At 36.2% G+C, this 22610-nt stretch overlaps 1 protein-coding gene across 9 annotated transcripts in view; it reads left to right on the top strand.

Annotated features, from left to right (window-relative positions):
- ADK (adenosine kinase) overlaps positions 1–22610 on the top strand; it is a 496766-nt gene that overhangs the window by 428096 nt on the left and 46060 nt on the right. For 2 of the 9 annotated variants that reach the window (XM_082424930.1, XM_082424927.1), the window contains exon 10: positions 13976–14007. The exons of the other annotated variants lie outside the window; for them this stretch is intronic. In XM_082424930.1, the coding sequence (XP_082281056.1) occupies positions 13976–14007 (32 nt within the window). The remainder of the gene's footprint in view (positions 1–13975; positions 14008–22610) is intronic. 9 annotated transcript variants of the gene reach the window in all.

Here is a 22610-nt window from a genome sequence, read left to right as displayed (position 1 = left end):
TACTGTCGCAGCCTCTCTTGTTGCGGAGCACAGGCTCCAGACGCACAGGCTCCAGTAGTTGTGGCTCACAGACCTAGTTGCTCCGTGGCATGTGGGATCTTCCCGGACCAGGGCTCGAACTCGTGTCCCCTGCACTGGCAGGTGGATTCTTAACCACTGCACCACCAGGGAAGCCCTGAAGTCTTTTGCTCTTATTAAATTGTCTTATTGATTATAATTCTTCTTACAGTCAGCATGCAAGTCTTGTTACAAAAGCCTTTAATTTTAATATAGTCCAACTTATAATGTTTTCTCCTGTGGGTAATAACTTTTCATGTTCTTTGAAGAAAATCTTTGCATATGCCAAGCTCGTGAAGATATTTTCCTATTCTCTTTTTCTATAATTTTTATTTTTTATTTTTTTAATCTAGATCCACAGTCCATCTAGAATTAGAATCAGTTATATATGGTGTGGGCTAGAGGGCATGATTCATTTATTTTGTGCGTATGAGTAACCAGTTGACCCATCATCACTTATTAAAAGGAACATCCTTTTCCTAACTGCACTGAATTGGTACCTTTGTCACATTTCAAGTGACCTTATATCTGTGTCCCTTTTTTGAGACTTTATTCCATTGTTCTCTTTATTCTCGTACCAGTTTACACTGTTGGTTTCTTAGTTTATAATCAGCCTTTTTATCTGGTAATGTCAGCTTTCTAATTTTGTTCTTCAGGATTGTCCTGGTTCTTCTTGGCCCGTTGCATTTCTAGGTAAATTCCAGAATCAACTTGTTGTCACCATCCCCAAAGTTTTTTTTTTTTCCAAATCCTTAATAGAATTTTTATTGAGATTATATTGAATCTGCATTTCAATTGGAGAGAATTAACATCTTTATACTATTTTAGTCTTATTCTTTGAATACGGTATTTATATAATATTTCCATTTTCTCTGACTGCTTTTTGGAATTTCTCTTTGACTTTAACTTTGTAGTTGGTTTTGGTGTTCCTTGTATTTATCCTGCTGGGGGTTTTAGTGTTTCTTGAATCTATGGTTGATGACTCTTAACAGTTTTGGAAAATTCTCAGTAATTATCTCTTTAGATACTGCATCCCTGATTTTCCAATTGGAGACCAATTACACATATCTTAGGCCTTTTTTATTGTGTCCCATATGTCTTTTATGCCTTTTTTGTATTTTTTGTCCTTTTTCCCCGCCTCAAGCTTCAGCTTGTGTGTTTTGCGGTGTCCTAGCATTTAGTTCACTAATCCTCTCTTTTTTGCTTTGTCCCATCTGTTGAGTTCCTTATTTCAGTAATCACATTCTTCTTTTTCTAAATTATTTGATTCTTTTTTATTGATCCCAGTTTTATAGTGTAATCCTCTACCTTCTCATTAATTTTTCAAACATATTAATCACTGTAATAGTAAATTGCATGTCCAAAAACTATAATGTCTCAGTCATCTGTTGGTCTGTTTCTTTTGTTCCTAATAAATTATAGCATTTCTGTTGGTGATACTGTTTTCCTGTAGAAGGTAGCTAGAGTAAAGCTAGATCAAAAACTGAACTAGCTCAAGGTTTTGTTGCAGTTTTTATAAGGTTCGATCTACTTCCGGTTTTTTTCCCCACTCCTGAAATGCTGTCTCTCTCCTGAAATTTCACCTGAAATCCTGGCGTATTTACTAGGGTCCCTACTCATTGGTAGGTTCTCTTTGGCACCATATAACTGCCAAAAAATTACTCTGCCTTTTAGAGGTCTTCTGCTTAGCATCTTGGCCTTTTGTCCTGCTGCCTTACAAGTTTGGCAAACACCTCAAAGGAGAAAACCCCTGAGTATAAGGCTTACTCCACTGTGTTCCCCTTCAGGATCACGCCACTTCAATTCTGATTGCCTTGGCAGCCTGAAACTCCAGTTTTTGTCTCACCAGCCCTGGAGACTGCCAAAAGCTCTGTTGGCTTTGCTGCCTCTTAGCAAGAGCCAATTGCGTAGATTCTCAACCTCTCACCCAGCACCAAGAATTTGCAGGTCAACTTTTAGCACATTAGCCTAGGTCTTTAAGGTTCTCTTTTCTCAGAGATCTTGTCCCATCAAGTCCTGGCTTCATTTATTGTTTTAAATTTTTTTCTTTTTTAATTTTTGCAACTTTTCTAGCTGTTTATGGTGTAGGAGTTGGTTTATTACAAGCAGTAGCATTAGAGCCTAAGTTAAAGTCCTTAGTCAATATTTTTTATTATAAAATAGAAAAATGTATGGTCCTGGAAAGTTAAGTGGGCTTAGCTATTTGTTATATAAGGTTGTTAGCTGATTTAGCAATACTACCCTCCATAATTCACTTTGAGAACTGCCAGATTAGGTAATTTCCCCATGATCCCAAAGTTAGAGACAAAAACAGCTGGATTAGAACCCAGCCTCTTGAATCTCAATCTCGTCTAATCTGTTCTATACCATGCTGCCTCATTTGTTTACAGCAGTGGTTCTCAACTAGGAACAGTATTTCTCCTCACTTTTGGTTGTCACAATTGGATAGGTGGTGGAGGGTGGGGGAATTCCACTAGCATCTAATGAATAGAGGCCAGAGATGCCACTACACATCCTATAATGCACAGGACAATCACTCACAACAGAGAATCATCTGAGCGAAAATATAAATAGCATCAAGATTGGAAAACCCCTGGCTCACAGTGTAGCTCAGAATGTATATTTAGGGCTTCCCTGGTGGCGCAGTGGTTGGGAGTCTGCCTGCCGATGCAGGGGACACGGGTTCGAGCCCTGCTCTGGGAGGATCCCACATGCCGCGGAGCGACTGGGCCCGTGAGCCACAACTACTGAGCCTGCGCGTCTGGAGCCTGTGCTCCGCAACGAGAGGCCGCGACAGTGAGGGGCCCGCGCACCGCGATGAAGAGTGGCCCCCACTCGCCACAACTGGAGAAGGCCCTCGCACAGAAACGAAGACCCAACACAACCAAAAATAAATAAATAAATAAAATAAATTTAAAAAAAAAAAGGAAATATAAATAGCTTCAAGATTGGAAAACCCCTGGCTCACAGTGTAGCTCAGAATGTATATTTAAAGGATCACTGTCTACTTCCCCATTACACATTTAACCATGAGATCAATACCAATAGACTTTAGTAGGATAAATCTTGTAGGAATACATCCAGGGGCCCCGTGATCGAGGAAAGCATCCATGTATGATCTAGTCCATACTTGGTTAACTGTATTTTTAGAACTTCTTCCAAATAATCTCCAATTCTAAGACTTCTCTTTAAGTAGAATCTCTTAAGATCTGGACAACATTATGATGAAGAGGTGGGTATACATATCTTATAAATTCATTTTGCATATGTGAATAGATATCTAGATGATAGCTGTGTTTACCTGCACATTTATAGTTAGATAGATAGATAGACATTAGCTTAAATGGTTCTTAGAGAATGTATCCATCATGTTTTAAAACTCCATATAATCAATTTCTATAATTGAAAGCTCTTAAAAATATACAAATGGATATTTATCTAAGAGGTGTATTACCAAATATTTTTCAGAATAATTATTGTTTGTATCCAGTGAGTGATTTTTCTGAAATTCAATTAGACACCAAAATTCATTTTTCAGAGCGTTACAACTTGGTGGCAAAATTTTATTTTGGCTGAATCACTGCATGGAAGTTTTTGGCTCAGATAAAAATCTTTGGAGGTGTAGCAGATAAGTATGATTCAGATAATTGAACAGCTAAAATTTTCCTTAGTTAAAAGGAATAAATTGTTTGCACATTGAATATGAAAAGCTACTTAAATGAAGACTTAAGTATTGCCTTATTCCTTTTATTAGGATAAAGACAGTTTATCCCAATTAAACTTCTTTAGAAGCTCACATCATTTTTGATTTATTCATTTTTAAAGTAGCCCTGTAGAAGCCAGCATTCCTGAGGACTTCCCCCTTTGTTTAATCTTGGTCCATAACGTTTATTTAGCTTTTCTCTGCTTCTACTAAACTATTTTAAGTTCTTATGTCTAGAGTTTTTCTGGTTCAATAAACAATCAAGTCTCAAGAAAATGGCCTAGTTTTTTTGTCAAATTAATTATTTCACACTTAGCCATCTATTTAATTTACTCATCGTAATAAATTTAGCCTATACTCTTAATGATTTCCTTTAGTCCTAGAATTCCACGCATACTCACCTATAACAAAGGGGAAATTTTTAAAAATGTTTTTTGAATAAACAATACATTCACATGGTTCAGAATTCAAAAGGTACAATAATTAGGGCTGTTCAGCTGTCCAGTACTTCTGAGGAAATAGGCAGTTTTTCATTATTATGATAACCATACAACTTGTCATCAACACCTAGATACTTTTGGAAGTGAAAGGGGGTGCTATTAATTGTAATAGGACTATCCTGGGCAAACCAGTCTGTGTGGTCATGCGAGTCATTATAGATATTTAAACAAAGGTTTTTAGTAAAATGAATTATTGCATTGGTTGACGTTTTGAACTGTGTTAATTTCTAACATTTCTTCGAACTCACAGATTTTTGATCATGTGCTAAGAATATGCCAGATAATATAGAACTTAAGCCTGAGAATCTGTAAGTGCAAGCAGGACAAGTTGGAGAGGCAAGACACCGATAGATAAAACATAAAGTAACAGTACAAATGAATTCAAGTCAGTGTGGTTTTATTGAGTGCCTTCTATATGTCGAAAATTGTAGTTAGGTAAGACAAAAACTCCTTTTCTTAAAATCTAGGAGAGACATAACCTGCTAATACAGTATGAGAAGTGGTATACAATTTTTATGAACGAATTTATATAGGATAACAGAAGGAAGAAGAAGTTGGGGAAAGTTTCACAAAGGAAGTGATGTTTGAATTAGGCTTTGAAGAATACTTACAATTTTGGCAAGTTGAGATTACAAAAGAATGTAAGTTAACGGAATAATAAGATCAAAAGGCAAAGAAGCCTGAAAGGGTGTGATGTATCACAAAGAAAGTCACATATAGGGGAGAGGGGTGTGGGTGAGCATGAAATGGTAAGTTGTAATAGGCCTTTGAATGCTGTGCTGCACAGTAAAGTGCTTAAAGTACATACTGAGAAGGAAGAGATCATTTGGGTCGAGAAACATTTTGTGGTCAGTTTATCATAATTCAATAAAAGAAAGGAACTATACTTACACTTGTTTATAAAGCTCTGTTTCAGAGGGATCAACAAATACTAAAGATGAAGTGTTTTTTTTTAATTAAATGCCAAAGAATAAAAGCTGCAATAATCCCTCTAAAAAGTATTAGTGATGAACAATCCCATGGGGTTAGAGTGAGACAAATTTGATAGGGTTAGAAAAATTGTAGAGAAAAGGAGCTATATATAAACTGTGGTGAAAGCACTAGGGAAAACGCCTTAGAAAATTAATGAAGATTGGCTTGGTTTAAAGATGATAAACAGAGACTAATGCAAAAGGCTAATGAATTCAGTCATGGAGAAAGTTTATACTGAAGTGCTTTCAAATAGAATTGCTGCTGGCCTGGTTTTTATTAAGCATTTTTTTCCCTTAAATTAAGGGGAAAATTTAAGTAACCCATTAATAAAATTTGCAGTTGATACTAAATTAGGAGATACTGTAGCTGTTAATAAAATTATGGAAATTCTGATAATAATTACTGGAAGTTGATATAGAAGTTCAAAATAGTGTTTAAAATAAGATAAAATATATTCATTCCATTTTTAAACCCACATGGAAGCAGCAGCTAGCATTTGAGAAATGTCTCTATTTCCAGGAGATATTCCTGGTTTAAGGGTTTTAAGAACTGAATGGTAGAGTCGCCTAAAATGTAGAGCTGTAGGAATATGTCATCGCTAAAGAGTCTATGTTTATAAGATGTATAATGTGATTACATTCTGTGATTCAAAGTGGATTTTTTGTGAAGTTTTTCAGATAAATCTTTGTGATTGAATTTTGTATAGAACATTTACTTCTGACTCAGATTTTAATGAAGGAAATGTTTTAAAATTATTACTCCCTCTAGATGTTGTTTATATGCCTAGAGGATATCTAGGTCTTAAGGAAAGTTAGATGAGGAACAATGGGTGGAGCCCTAGGCAAAAGGTGTAGTTCCCTGGAACAATTTATAAAGTTCCCTTAGCAAGGTTCATATTTCTGTCTAAACTGCTAGTTGTACTTAATATGCCCGTGAGTCCTAGAAGGTGAACCATGGCCTTCATTTTCTGTATCTTGCAGAAGGTTTTACCATAAATTAGAGATTATAGCACGATTATTGTGAAAGATCAACAATGTAATTTATTATGATCAAATAAACAGTAGTTTTGCAGTCAGCTGTTCTGGGATCTGTTGAAGCATTTAGACCTTAAGCCCTCATAGCAAATCCATATAGATTTAAACGTTTTAGAGCCTTGACTCTAGCTACTTTGAAAATTTGACGCAAGGGGTAATCAAAAAAGATTTCCTTTGAAATGACCTCTGATTTATCAATCTCTATCTTTATACTACTCTATGAAGGATCTCTATATTCCGATTTATTTGATTGGAGGTTTTATAAGTACAGAGAACCATTTTGGGGAAAAAAAGGAAGGAAGGGAGTTTTGTTTGTTTGTTTGTTTTTACCTTAATGGAACAGTTGGCTGTAGTAAACTTTTTGAAACCTGCACATTGGTGTATCAACTTAAGAAGTGAATCATAAGGGAGGTCATGAGGTTTCTTTGACACGTGATAGCAAGAACCCAACCCAGCATGTCACTTGTAAGCTTATCTGTAAAGCATGGAAGCATTTGTCACCACTGACAGTACTAACATTTAATCTGGGATCTGTTTGCAACTCAGCTTTCCCTGTGTTCCTGTGTATATGGTGGTCTCAATTCAGTTTCAAAGCACAGCTCACTTTTTCCTTCAATTTATTCTGAATTTTACCTAACAGAGGAAAATAGAAATATTAAATAGATACTATTGGGGTGATAATTTTTCTCCAGATGAGTCATGCCAACCAGAAAGGTTCTGGGCATTGACCTCTTGTGCTGTTTCTATAATTCACAAGCCAAAGCTGTGATAATTTAGATTACAGTAAGTTAGATTAATGATCAAGGAAGGAGGCATAACAGATCAGTTAAATAGGAAAGTCAGGAAAGCCGAGACAGCAGGGACTGAAAAAAACTTAAACCACATGAGGCAGATGTTGAGATAGGATGTCCTGGTTACAGAGGTTGGTAGCAAATCTGGTGTCAAGTCAGTTTAAGTACAGTCTCCACAGGAGTACAACAACCTGAGGAATTCTGGTGTAAACACACCAAGATATTATGTGAGTAGCAGTGGTAGTGGGAAAATGGAAAAAGCTCTTTCTCAGGAGGAAATCAGTGTCATTCAGAGAAGTCTATTTTTATATAAAAGGAGCTGTATTGGTCTTCTAAAAGGAGAGGTTGCCAGGAGCCAGCAAGCACTAAAATGCCTAGCAAACACCTTGGAGTGAAAGGAGTCTAGTTTTAGAAGATGGAGACTAGACTGTTAGGAAGGATAATACTCAGGGCTAAGGATAGGGAATCTAGAGTGAAGCTCAGTCCAGTTCCCAAGACTGACTGGCACAGAAGACAACTTATTAAGATAGAACAAAGCTTTGTGGTCACAGTTGGGCCACCACAGCTTACATCTGAATGTCTAAAGTTATTCCATGCCCTACTCTTGGTAAGTATCCTGCCCTTATGAGGATTAGCTTAGAGTTGGTGCCCAACTCTGCAAGTGCAGCCCGAACTACAAAGAACTAGGAAAGATGTAAGCAGGGCAAAATGAAGAAGGACTCATGCAAGTGAAATCAGGACTTAAAATGTCAACAGATAAGGTATCTGAACATGTCATGGCAGAAAGCAAGTTGCAACTTGTTTTAACTACTACAATGCTAAATTGAAGACAGCTATGTGTAACCTACCGTGCTGGGGTAATATTGGAAACAAAGGTATACGGCCCTCACTTCAGAGCTTGTACTTAAGTAAGGCAGGTGAGATATACACTAGAAAACAGAATAAGAAAAAATTATGTGAATTTTATCCAAAAATGTACTGTAGAAATAATGCAAGCATGAATTCACTTTACACTAGTGATCAGGGAAATGATATATTCTAAAACGGACATGTAAACTAGTTTGTGGCATATCGGTAAGATTTTGATGCAAATAAGAACTAGAAATGATCTTAGAGATCATCTGGTACATCTTAGAAATTTGAAAAATAATTGTAACCCACTGCTGGTGGGAGAAATCTTGTACAGCTTTCCTGGAAGACAGCTTGAAAATACATATCACAAACCTTAAAAAAATGCATAACTTTGACTCAGTAACTTTACTTACAGGAATTAATTCTGTGGAATAATTTAGCATATACACAGAGTACACACAAGGATGTTTGTAACAGCATTGGTCTTAATTTTTTAATTTTTTTTAACTTCTCATTTTGCAGCAGCAAAGTTGTAAAAATAGTAGAGATTTTTCATATATCCTTCCCCCAGCAGCTTTCCTAAACATTAACATTTTATATAATCAAAGTACAATTATCAAAACCTGGAAATTAATATTAATATAATACTATTAATAAAGCTACAAGCCTTATTCATATGTTGCCAATTATTACTAATGTTCTTTTTTCTGGCCTAAGATACAATCCAGGATGCCACATTGCATTAGTCATTAGTCAATTCCTCTTATTCTCTTACAGTTCGGCATAGTTTTTCATTTTTTTCTTTGTCTTTCGTAACTTTGACACTCTTAAAAAAGTACTGCCCAGTTATTTTGTAGAATGTCTCTCAATTTGGGTTTGACTAATGTTTCCTCAAGATAAAATTCAGGTTATGCCTTTTTAGGCAAGAATACCTCACAAATAATATCTTGCTCTTCTCAGTGCATCATATCAGGAGGCATACGATATCACTTTACCTCTTTGGTGGTGACATTAACTTTGATCACTTGGTTAAGGTGGTACCTCTCACGTTTCTCCATTATAAGTTAGTGTTTTTCCCTTCTTAGTGAAGAAAATATTTTGTGGGGAGACACTTTGAGATTGTGTCTTTCATCTTTTTCCCCCCCTCTCATTATACTTTTGCCCTCAAATTTTAACATCCATTGATTGATCAGTAATAATTATTACTGTGGTGTCAGCCAAATAATGATTTTCTGTTTTCATTATTCCTCATGCTTTATTAATTGGAATTCTGTCATCAGAAAGAGCATACTCTTCTCCCCATTTATTTGTTGATTCATTTACTTATTTATATCAGCATGGACTTACAGAGATTTATTTCATTCTATGGATGCACATTCATTACTGTCATTATTTGTTGCTCAGATAGTCCTAGATTTGGTCATTGGAAGTACCTTCTGGTTGGCTCTTTTGCCCTTTCGACATGCTCCCATCGTCTTTATTTCCGTATGTTCTGACACAATATGTTCCAAGATCATCTTGTACTTACCCTGCCCTACCCATGGAATCAGCCATTTCTCTAAAAAGCCTTGGATCCTTTTATTGGCACTGGCTGTTCTCATTTCTACTGGATTGTCTTTATTTATAGACTTCTGTGGGTGAGATTAGGAAATATATGAATGTATAAACACATCTATCTATATCTATTTCTATATCTGTGTGTATGGATTTTTAAAATATGAATTCATACTGATATTGCCTACTCCAGTCCAACACCACAGAGTTCCCCCCACATCCTGGTTAATGTTAACATTTTTATGGTATATGAAAAGTTACCATGACTACATACATACTCAGTGAAGTGTCATTCTCCACTCATTCCTTCTTCTGCGTTCCCATTTTCCCTCTCTTTCATACTTTTTCCACCCACCTCTTGTAGGCAACCGAACTCACTAGTTTCTGACTTATTCTTCCTGTATTTCATCTTTTTTTTTTCTAATAGCTTTATTGAGATATAATTCACATAACATACAGTTTACTCATTTAAAATGTATAATTCAGTTTTGGGGGTATATTCACAGAGTTGTGCAACCATCACTGCAATCAATTTTAGAACGTTTTCATCACCCCAAAAGATACTGTTTACCTCAGTTCCTCCAACCTCTCCCAGCCCTAGTCAACTACTAACCTGTCTCTCTATATATGCCTTTTGTTTTTTGAATTTTGAATTTATTAATATATCCATATGGCAGAAATTGACTTAGTCATAAAAGTGTTTTTATTAACATAGAAAGATATACACAATATATTCGTGTATATTTTTCTGTAAATTTTTAAATAAATTTATGTTTTCAATATATAATATTTTCACACAATATGCTCTCTTTTGTATCGGTCCTCTTTCATTTAGTATAATATTTTCAAGGTTCATCCATGTTATAGCATCTGTCAGTACTTCATTCTTTTTTATTGCTATATAATATTGCCTTGCATGGCATATTAGTTTCCTAGGGCTGCCATAACAAATTACCACAAACTGGGTGACTTAAAACAACAGAAATTTATTCTCTCTCAGTTCTGAAGCATAGCAGTCTCCAGATATCAGCATATAGAGCAATAAAGATATTAGCGGGGCCATGTTCCCACTTAAGACTATAGGGAAAAATCCTTTCTTGCCTCTTCCTAGCTTCAGGTGGCTCCTGGCAATCAATCTTCGGCATTGCTAACATTCCTTGGCTTGTAGCTGAATCACTCCAGTCTCTGCCTCTGTCTTCACATGGACTTCTTGTATGTATCTACGTCCTCACCTCTTATTATAAGGATACCAGTCATTGGATTTTGGACCTACTCTAATCTAGTATGACCTCATTTTAATTAATTATATCTGCAAAGACCTTATTTCCAGATAAGGTTACAGTCTGAGGTTCCAGATGAATGTGAATTTTGGGGGGACACTATTCAACCCACTGTATATGAATTTACCACATTTTATTTATCCATTCATCAGTTGATGGACATTTCATTCTTATGTTTCTTTATGCCCAAAGGAACAGATACATCAATGTTTTCTTATTTCCCCTTCTTTTTATTTGAAAGGTGGCATACTATTAATACTCCTTTGCACTTTGCTTTTTTCACTGAGTAATATAACCTGGAAGTTGCTCCATATTACTTCACAGAGGTCTTACTCATTATAGTCAGACCCAAAACAGTGGATACTGACTTCCATCTTAGAGTAGGAATAGCTCCTATCAAACCAGTCCTTTCTCAGGTAGCAATTATAACTCTGGACAAAATATTAGAAAAGCAAATACTGGGAGATACTAGAAAACAATGAAAATCAGGCAGAAACTGAAAGGGAAGACATGTAGTCTTATAGACTTTAAGAGCAGAGAAAGAGTTTGGGGTGACCACATCAGGTAGAAAGTGAGCAAAGAAATTCCTGGAAGGAGAGAACCGTAGAAAACTAGCCTGAAACTCTGCATAAAGACCCTGCCCAAATCTCTGTATGATCCCTGGATTACACATATACAAAGTAGTTTTCTAGCATCCCGGCTAAGGCTAAAAGAACCGAATGATGATTTCTGTTGTTGTCTATTGCTGGGGCCAGGAGTTTAGAATTTGAGTCTAGCCAAATTTAACTGCCTACTTTTTAAAAAATTAATTCTCTTCACAGGTACACAATTGACTAGTCTCTACAACAGAGGTCAGCCAACTTTTTTCTAAAAGGTACAAGAGTAAATATTTTAGAATTGCAGTCCTTGTGGTCTCGGTTGCAACTACTCAGCTATGCCATTGTAATGCAAAACCATCCATAGGCAATACATAAACAAATGGACATGGCTGCATTCCGCTAAAACTTTATTTACAAAAGCAAATGACTGGCCCTCTGGTTGTAGGTTGCCAACCACTGTTCCACAACATCTCGTTCACGATATTCAGGATATAATCTAAAATTACAAGATTTGAAAAGAAACATGCGTACTGGGACTTCTCTGGTGGTCCAGTGGTTAAGGCTCCGCGCTTCCATTGTAGGGGACACAGGTTCAATCCCTGTTCGGGGAACTAAGATCCTGCATGCCGCATGGTATGGCCAAAAAAAAAAAAAGAAACATGCATATGAAGAACAAAGCAGTCAATGGAGACCAGCTCTGAAATGACCCTGATATATCAATAGAATTAGCAGACAAGAGTTTTTTTTGTTTTTTCTTTGTTTATTTATTTTGGCTATGTTGGGTCTTCAATGCTGCGCACTGGCCTTCTCTAGTTTTGGCTAGTGGTGGCTACTCTTCGCTGTAGTGTGCTGGCTCCTCTCATTGCGGTGGCTTCTCTTGTTGCAGAGCACGGGCTCTAGGTGCGCGGGCTTCAGTAGTTGTGGCACGTGGGCTCAGTAGTTGTGGCTCGTGGGCTCTAGAGTACAGGCTCAGTAGTTGTGGTGCACAGGCTTAGTTGCTTGGTGGCATGTGGGATCTTCCTGGACCAGGGCTCAAACCCGTGTCCCCTGCATTGGCAGGTGGATTCTTAACCACTGTGCCACCAGGGAAGCCCCCAGACAAGAGTTTTAAAGGAAATGTTTTAACTGTGTACTCCAAGATGTAAAGTAAAATATGCTTATATGAATGAACAGTTCAAAACTCTCTGCAGAGATATAGAAACTTAAAAAAGTAGAAATTCTAGAACTGAAAATACAACTTCTGAAATTAAAAATTCACTAGTTGCTCTTTGAGCAGTTTAGATATGATAAAAGAACTAGCAACCTTCAATCTTGATCTATAGAAATTATCAAGTCTGGGGAACAGAGAGAAAAAAGATTGAAACAGAATGAATAGAGCTTCTGTAACCTGTGGGACAATATCAGAGGGCCTAATGTATGTGTAATTGGAGTGCCAGAAGGAAGGGCGAGAGAGAATGGGGCAGGAGAAATATTTGATGAAATAATGGCTGAAAGTTTCTTAATTCTGATCAAAGACATGAAATTATGGATTTGGGAAGCTCAATGTGTACCACGAACAGAATAAATACAAAGAAAACCACAACTAAACATATTATAATCAAACTACTGAAAACAAAAGGTAAAGAGAAGATATTAAAAGCTGCCAGAGCAAGATAGCACATTACATACAAGGGAAACATTATATGAATAACTGCAGATTTCTCCTCAAAAGCACTGAAGGTCAAAAGAGAGTGGAACATTTTTCAAGAGCTCAAAAAAACCTGCCAACCCAGAATTTTTCTTCAAGGATGAAGGTGGAATAAAGTCATTTTTATGTAAACAAAAGACTACATACTATGTGAATCCATATATAGAAGAAGAAGATAGAAGTCAGGTTACCTTTAGAGGGAATTAGTAATTGCAGGAAGGGAATGTTCCCACATAACATGCCACCCCACAAATTAGTAGCTTGAAAGAAAAGCAGTTTTATTTTCTCATGATTCTGAAATCAAGGTTAGGCTCAGGTGGGCAGTTCTTCTACTGGTCTTGACAGTAGTCACTTGAGTGACTGCATCCAGCTAGTGTGTTGTCTGCAGGCTGGATTCATTAGGGATGACTAGAACCCTCTCTCTCTTTCCATTTAGTCTTAGAATCAGTATGTCCAGGGTCAGGCTTACAGTTCAAACCCTTTTTATATCTGTGTTATACCTCAGTAAAAAGTTTACTTTCAAATGGGGTGCAAACAGTAGAGAAATAATGTTAAAGAATAATGTAGCAAAAATAGAGACTACAGAATATTCCAGAGAATACAAGTACTTTTTATCTGACTAGTGTAAAGTTTTGTAAGGAAAATTAATAGATGATAAAGAAAAAAAACTTAAGTTTATGTTACAGTTAGATTTGAATGGGTCTGATTAGAAAGGATGTGAGAAGCTATTAAAGGGTTTTGAGCAGAGGAATAATGTGATCAGAACAGTAGTTTAGTAGATATAATTTCATGCTAGTGTATAAAATCAACTGGAGGAGGAAGAGGTTATAATCATGCAGACTTATTTGGGAGCAGCAATTAAGAGGTGCACCAATAAGAATTTGAACTAGAATGATGGAAAGTTAATGGGAAAGAAAGTAATAGAATTTATTTGTTCCATATACAGGGATTGAGAACCTACTATGTTCCAGGCACTGGGTAAGGAACTCACAATATATGAAATACAGGTGTAGAGAACTAATCACAGTTTGTTGTACTGAGTTTTAATGGATGAATGTTAGGACTTCTCTGTTGGTCTGGAGGCTACGACTCCATGTTCCCAATGCAGGGGGCCCGGGTTCAATCCCTGGTCAGGGAACTAGACCCCACATGCCGCAACTAAGAGTTCGCATGCCGCAACTAAAGATCCCGCACGCCACAACGAAGATCCTGCACACAGCAACGACGATCCCGAGTGCTGCACCTAAGACCCGGCGTAGCCAAATAAATAAATATTTTTTTTTAAAGTAGATGAGTGTTTAAGGTGTTAAGGACCCAAGAAGAGGGAGCAACTAATTGTATGGAAGAGTCTAAGAAGTGCTTTATGTAAGATTAAACATTAGATGAGTATTTGAAGTTTGCCAGGCAAAGAAGAGTAGAGCATCATGGCATTGAGGACATGGTTCAGTATGTCTGTGTGTGCAAGCTAAGCATAGGTACAAGAAGCTAGAAAGATAAAGAAGGATCACATCGCTAAAGGCAAAAGGTGTCATGAAAGAAGGTTTAATAGAAATTAGTGACAACATAAGTAAGCAAAAATTACCCTAAGGTTTTGAATTTAAGTGACTAGAAGAATGGTATCGATAATACAAATAAATGGGAACTCAGTGTTAAGAATTATATAATCTGTAGATATTTTTCATCTGAGTGGACCTGGAATACCCAGAGGGTATTTTTTTATGTATGTTTGAACACTAAATGTGTTTCATCAGTGAAATTCTGAATATCCTATGCTCATCATAGGTTATTAAAGCCAATCAACAACCTAGAATTGATTCTTAACCATTGGCACAGTTTTCTTCAAAATTACAATCTGTAAAATAAAAGAAAATTCACCTGAATTTTTCTTAACTCAGAAGAAAAGAAATAGGTTAACTGAATAAGAAACAGAACTGTTAGGAATGTTCCAAAGGTTTGGTTCTAAATTATCAAATTAATTCCTCTTTCATTTGTTTTAAAATACTGTTGTTTCAAGAACCACCAATTATCAACTAATACTAGATGTATAATTATGTGTTAATGTATGACAAAGTTGGCAGTCTCCACAGAAGACTGGCACTTAGCAGATGATTGAAGCTGCTGTTGGTCCAATGAATCTGTAGCTCAGAAATTTTCCTAGAAGTAACCTCTATTGTTCAAATTACATATCCATTTTTTGAGACACAAGCCACTGACTACAGGCATTATTACCTGAATTATTACAAAGTAATTGATTAGAAATCCAAATCAAACTTTGACACTATAGATCCATATGAGTGGTTGTCTGAGAACTAGGGGGCAGGAAAAGGTAGGAGCTTACTAAGAAAAACACAAGAGAATTTTTGGAAGTAATGGATATGTTCATTATCTTGACTGTGGTGATGGCTCCATGGGTGTATACATCCTACAAACTTAACAAGTTACACACTTTAAGTATGTGCAGTTTGTTGTATGTCAGTCTGTTACCTACCTAAGTCTTGGACTCTTTAATCAATAGAAATTGATAGGAGGCCAGACGAGAAATTCAGGCAAGGCTTTATTGGTACTCATACTGTAGCACAAGGGATTGAAAACAAGTTGCCTTGCTCACTCCCCTATGTGGGGGTGAGTTGGTCCCTTAAATGGAGTGAGAGTAGGGGCGGGTTGGTGGGTGGGGCCTGAGGGGTGGCTTAGGTGGTCTGCCCAACCCCTTCGTGGTGCTGTGTGCAGGGATCATGTACAGTATCCTGCTTTTGCTCTGGCACCTCAGAAGTAGCAGTTGGGGCTTTGCCTTTTTGTATCTTGTTCATAATTTGCCCCAACTGCACATTTGTGCAGTTATTTTTAGTCCCTTATAGTTTCTTTGTATTCTTTTGCTCTGGGAGACATTTGTCCAGGTACACACACTCCAGTAAAGGGTCCCAGGACTCAAGTCCCAGCCTGTCTCAAATCATGCCTCAGTATAGCTCTTATTAAAAGAAACAAATTTAATGTTAGAATAGTCAGATATAATATTTTGGGTCCTGCACCATTATTCATATAAAAAAGATCTAGCCAGTTTTAAATGTATATACACAATTTGAACAAATCTAGGTTACCTGAGTTATAATGAATTGAGTGTAGTGATTTTTAACCAGAGTCTTAAGAGTAATACACTTATATAGATTTGTGTATGTGTGTTTGTGAATCTGTGCTGATTCTGGATGATTTTTTTTTTTTTTTGAGAATTGGTGACTGTGAATTGAATGTTAAAGATGTTAAATTGGCTTTTAAGCAGATTTTACAATACATCAGTACCACCTTAGTTTGAGTATTTTTTCTGTGTGAGAGATGCAGAAAGATCAATGTCCCAGGTGCCCCAGATCATAATAAATATTTTTAGTAATACTTTTCTTTACCTTTGTACACTTTTATTAATGAGCTTTAAAAAAAAAAATCAAAAAAAAAAATCAGACTATTAATGGCTTTCTGACCATGTCATCCTGGCTGTGGTTGAGACCAATGTGAACTCTAATTTTCAAAGGTTAATTCTATACATAGAACACAGATTTGCTAGAAGACATAAGGACTTTGATAAAAGATCAAATTAGGTTATGTGATTGATATAAGAGTATCTTTTAAAAGAATTGCTATTTGATGCTTGGAGTGTGGTCAGTCAGATGCCTTTATAATATTGCTAAAATATAAACGTGAAAATATTCATATCCTTTAATACAGTAATTTCAATTCTTGGAATTTAAATAATCAAAATAGGAGCATCTGTATGTGAAGATATTTATGTCATTTTTTATGTATAATAGTAGAAATTAAAAGAAACCTTGATGGAACAGATAAAGTATGTCATTTACTGGATGCTACCATTAAAAATAAGGCAGCAATTTGAGACTATCCTTATGTATTGTGTTAGATAAAAAATGAACCAATGCAAAGCGTTTGTTCATTTTGTGAAACTTCATTACTTAAAATTTGAGGACTTTTCTATAGTATGCAAAAATCAGAATATAAAATTGCCTGCCACTACAATCAAAACAGTAAGAGTGATTATGTTGGGGGGTAAGATGATAAATACTGTGTGTTTTCCATATCTTATTTTATATATTTTTTAAATTATCAGTTGTTTTTAAAAGAACACACGCCTTTTAATTAAGTGTACAAATTTAGCTACACTAAAGTAATATAGACTACTAGTGGCTGAAGCTCAGGGGTTTCATTAGTACAGTAATGACTTAATTAACAAATCCTCTATGAACAAAACCTCTTTCCCCAAGACTGGCCTTGGTGCAGCAGGCATGAGGGAAGGATCAATTTTCTCTGAGTTAGATTGGTGGCAGCAGGGACTAATGAGGCAGGGCCTTGAAAGTGGCTCTCTCTCAGATCTAACTCCTCAGGGGTTGGCTAGAGCTGATGCTAAGGGCACTGCTGTACTCCTGGGACCTACACAGCCTGGTTACCCAGGTGTTAAGAAAACAATTTCTGTGCCAAGACCATATGTGGCTTTTAAGAGACTCGGCAGGACTCTTGATTTAGGCAGAGCATTCCTAGTGTGGAACGAGTAGGCTAGAAAATAGCAAAGAGGGTATCCCATGTGCTAGGAAGCTTCCACCAGTCTTCTGTGTGCTCCGTGTACTGCTTTTTTGATTCCCTGGGCTTTATTTTATTCAACTATAAAATGAAAGGGCTGACTAGAAAATCTCTATTGTATCTTTCAGTTCTAATGGTCTTTATGTCCAGAGTGTTCTAATGGTCTATGTGTCTAGATCAGGAGTCAGCAACCTTTCTGCAAAGGACCAAAGAGTAAATATTTTCAGCTCTGCAGGACGTACGATCTCAGTCGTAGTTGTTCAACTCTGCCTCTAGTATGAAAGCAGCCATATGTAAGAATACGTAACCAAATAGGTCTGGCTGTGTTCCAGTAAAACTTTATTTACAAAAATAGGCAGCTAGCTAGATTTGGCCCATAAGCCATAGTTGGACAACCTCTGGTCTAGATATTAATGTAATGGAGGTATTAAAAGAATTCTTAGGGGGATATGATATAAATCACATTTCAGAGGGACCATTCTCTCAGACTTTTTACTTTTAAAGGTTAGTCAAACATAAAATGATATTTCAGGGAATTCCCTGGTGGCCTAGTGGTTAGGATTCCGGGCTTTCACTGTAGTGGCCTGGGTTCAATCCCTGGTTGGGAACTGAGATCCTGTAAGCCGCACAGTGTTGCCAAAAAATACATTAATTAAATAAAATAAACTGATATTTCAAAGTCAGGGTTTAGCAGCATGGAGAAAAGGATAAAAATACCCTGTCACCAAACTATTATAGTAATTTCTCCACAATAGAGGAATCCTGTCATTCCCAATTAAGGAAGAAATGGTGTCTGCAACACTTGTGACTAGATTCTTTCAAGTCTCCAAAACTGTGAGCCTAGTAGGAGAGAAGTTCAATGGCCTGTCAATTTTGTTTCTTATAAAATAGGCTAAATCATGCCTTTCATGGTAGTGTGGGCTTCAGACCGTGTGTGTGTGTGTGTTTCCAGAAAAGGGCAACTGCCATGCTAGGCAGGCTTCAGATCTCCATCTGTCTTGGGTTGGGCTTATATCTTGGTCTTAAGTTACCAGGATTCTAATATGGAGATCAGACTGTCATCACTTTGGAGACCTTTGTTAGTTCTCCCACTTCAGGCCTCATCCAGTGTCCTTTACCTAGAACATTTATAGCAAACTTTACTTTTGTTTGCTATAACAACAAAGCAATCATAGTTTGGGTTAATTAATTCAGGCCTATTATTACATAAAGGAATCAGCATAGTGACACTTTACCTGCCTAGGGAAGTCTAAAACATTCTTGTTAGCCAGCTTGCTTTCATCTAAGCACTTTTTGGAATCTTTTACTTTCTAAGCTTTAGAGCATTAGCTCCTTACTGGCCTATCCCACTAAACAGAGCAGAACTGACATATTCTTTCAGTTACAGCTTGTTCAGAGTGAGCAGTTCTACCATCCCAGCATGGGGACAACTATAGCCCTTACTTTAATGCAGCAGTTTTCAAAGTGTGGACCAGTTGGAGGTCTCCAAGACTCCAAAGCGTCTCTTCCGTGAAATCAAAACTATTTCACAATAATACTAAGATATTGTTTGCCTTTATGACTCAATTTCAGTGAAGTTTTCCAGAGCATGCATAATATGTAACATAGCAACAGATTGATTACTAAAGCAGATATGAAAATCCTGCTGTCTTTTATTAAACCAGACATTAACGAGATAAGCAAAAAATGCAAATGCCACTTTTTTCAATAATATTTTTGTTTTGAATATATTATTTATAAAAATATGTTAAAATGTAATAGGTCTATTAGTAAATATTTTTCAGTTCTCTTTTTAAATTTCTAATACAGTAAATATTGATAAATATAACTCACATAAAGAAAGGCAGTTTGGGGTCCTGAATCTTTAAAAGTATTTCAGTGGTCCTAGAAGCAAAAAGTGTGAGAACTCCTACCCTAATGTAATACCTTTAGTTGCAATGCTCTCATCTCATGGTTACTGATAACACCCTCAGCATATTCCCATACATAAAATATCCACTGAAATTCCCCCATTCAGAGAACAGATGTTAACAATTTAGTGCTTATCCTTGCAGACATCTTTCTGCTGAGTGCTTGCATGCCCACAGTATATAATTTTACATATATAGGATTATACTATACTTTTCCAGACTTTTTCTCATGAGACAGTTAAGTTTAAATTTTCTCGCTGTTAGCTCTCTGAATTCTTATAAAATCCTAATGTCTTAAAAAGAGCATAAGGATCATCTTATCTCATTCCCAACTCAATTCAAGAATCCTCTCTAAAACATTCACTGCCTAGCAGATTATTCATTTTGGTTTTATAAACCCTAAATTGTTAAAAAGTTTTTCCTTGTGTGGAACAGATATGTACCTTCTTATAACTTCTTTTCATTGGTCCTAATTTCACTTTCAGGAACTATGTAGAATCCTTCTTATCCATCTTCACTATGTCTCTTTCTGGCCGCTTTCTTCTGACCTATCTTCCAGTTCACTAATTCTTTTCTAAGCTGCATCTAATTCTCTATTAAACATATTCATTGAATTCTTATTTTCAGTTTCCATTTAAACTTATCAAATTCTTAATTTCAGTTTCTATTTTTCATAGTTTATAGTCCTCTACTAAAATTCTCAGCTTAGCTTTTAACTCATGATCAGTAAGTATAGTTATTTCAGAGTTGCTGTTTGATAAGTTCAATATTTGGAACCACTTCGGGCTACTTTCTGTTCTATGATTTCTGCTGGTTTTAATTTCTTGCTTGCCTCCATATATTAGTATTTTTTATTGTGTGTGAGACTTTGTATTTGGAAAATTCTTTGTAGAAATAATTTGAGGCATAGGATGATTCATGTTTTCTTTTGGCAGGCACAGGAACACTAGCATACTAGAATCATCTTGATCTAAGTTCAGGAACTTAGAATGATTGGAAGCTAAGCCACAGTTCATTGCCTAGGCTTATCTACCCCCTGTATATCCTTAAGCCTAGCTGCCGTCCTTTGGGTTCCAAACTTAAGATGAAGAGGTTTTACCAGAGCCATCTCTCTTGACAGACTCTAGATTCCAAATTTTGTCCTCTCAGCAATATCAAACATCAGACTCACCTCTCTGGTCTCTCTCATCCCTTATGTCCTACCCTGGTAATTCTTCATTCTTTTGTTAGGCCATCACTACCTTCAAGCACATTTTTTAAAGATACATTTTGTCCAGACGTAATTGTTCTTGATGAAATTGTTGGTACAAATTACTTAGTCTACTGTTATCAAAGCCCCTAGAACCTACTTAAATTCATATTAATATTTCTCTATCTTTCTGGGTTGCTTAGGAAGCTGTTAGGGAGCAGGCATAACCCTGAAAGGGCATCCTCATAGACACATCTTACCATCTGTACCACATTTATCCAGAAGCTCTTTAAGAGCACATATTGAATGTTTAGTCTGATACTACATTTCGGTTCAGACAAACTGGAGGTATTATCAAATTCAAATAAGCAGTTATTCTATAGCCTTCATCTCATAATTTTGAATTCTGTTAAGATTAATGATTGCAGAGCTACCCTTTTTCTGTATTACCTGGGTTTATTACCCAGGTTAGGCTAAGGCAGCAGCCTAACAAATAACCCTCAAAGTCTTAATGACATTCAGTAATAGATATTTTTTTCTCTTGCATTCTTTTTCTCCACTGTAGCTGAGGCCCTACTCCATGTTTTCTTCTTTCTAGGACCAACACTGAAGGGCAGCCCTAATCAGGAGCATGCTAGTTGTATTAGAGGAGTAAAGACTTGATGAAAGAACTACACAGTACTTATATCTCTTGTATCACTTCCTCTCACATCTCATTAGCTGAAGCAAGTCATGTGGCCAGACCTGATAATAATCAGGTAGGAAGTACAGTCCTTATTAACAGAATATAGTTCTCCCAAGGGAATGAGCCGAGTAAAGAGGAGCAGTGAATACAGTGTACCTGTGTCCCCATTTTCCTTCACAGGTTTATATTCTAGTCTTCTTGAAATAAAACTAATGGTCTCATTATAATTTAGGATTTAAACCACTAAAAACAAAAAAGTCAAAACAAACTATTGCTTAAACCTTGAATTAAGGTAAAGAATTGGGTTTGTTTTAAAAACCACTCAAATTGCCCTTCTTTAAAACATTAATTCCGTGTATGCACAGTTTCTTTCATCTGGTGTTTCTCTAAATTCCTTTATCCCATCTCTTATCCCACTAGTGATAAAGGAATTTGCTCTTTGGGGAGTTAAGTCTTTAATATTGACCTCTAGGTATTACTCGCAGCCCAATTGTTTTCTGTTTTGTATTACACCTTCATTAGCACTAAATTTTTTATACTAGCTTTTCTAGGATTTTTATTTTAACAGGTTTTTTAAAACCTTAAATTACATTCTTCCCATTTATTTGCACTTCTTCTCTCTTCTAATTGTTTCATTGTCCACGCACCAAAGATACATTTACTATCTCTTATTTTTTCATTCATCATATATGCTCATAAATTCTAAATTCAGAGATTCTCAGTTCTGCCTTATAGTTATGGTGTTTTTCTAGTTGTTCTCCTATTACTGTTCAAAATGTTTTGGAATGTATTGGGATTTTCTTCAGTGTTTGAGGTGTTTGAGGTTCTTTAGCATGTTCTTTTATTTTCATGCATCAGAACAATTCCTACTATATTTGTATGGGATCTCATATAATTTTTTTAATGAGCAAAGTACAATATTGAGCAACATTAAAGATTTTATTATTCCTTATTCTAAAATATAATATTTATTTAATAGTGAGATGAAAATACAGGTTTTATGAAATATAATTCCTGTGTCAAAAAGCTGTAAGTGCTACCACTGTTTTGTGACCCCCTGAATGATATCTGCTCTCTTTGTACTAAGTCTAATAGTAATTGATCCCAAATAAAATCATGAAATTCCCTTTTGTTAGCTTTAGAAATGCATTGATGAGTACCTTGTTGGATGGGATAAAAGCTTCAATAACTGATGCCCCCACCTGAGTGGTTAATTCCA

This window comes from Balaenoptera physalus, assembly GCF_965194825.1.
Source record: "Balaenoptera physalus genome assembly, chromosome: 14".
Classification (NCBI taxonomy): Eukaryota; Metazoa; Chordata; class Mammalia; order Artiodactyla; family Balaenopteridae; genus Balaenoptera; species Balaenoptera physalus.
This window is presented reverse-complemented; position numbering and strand designations above follow the sequence as displayed.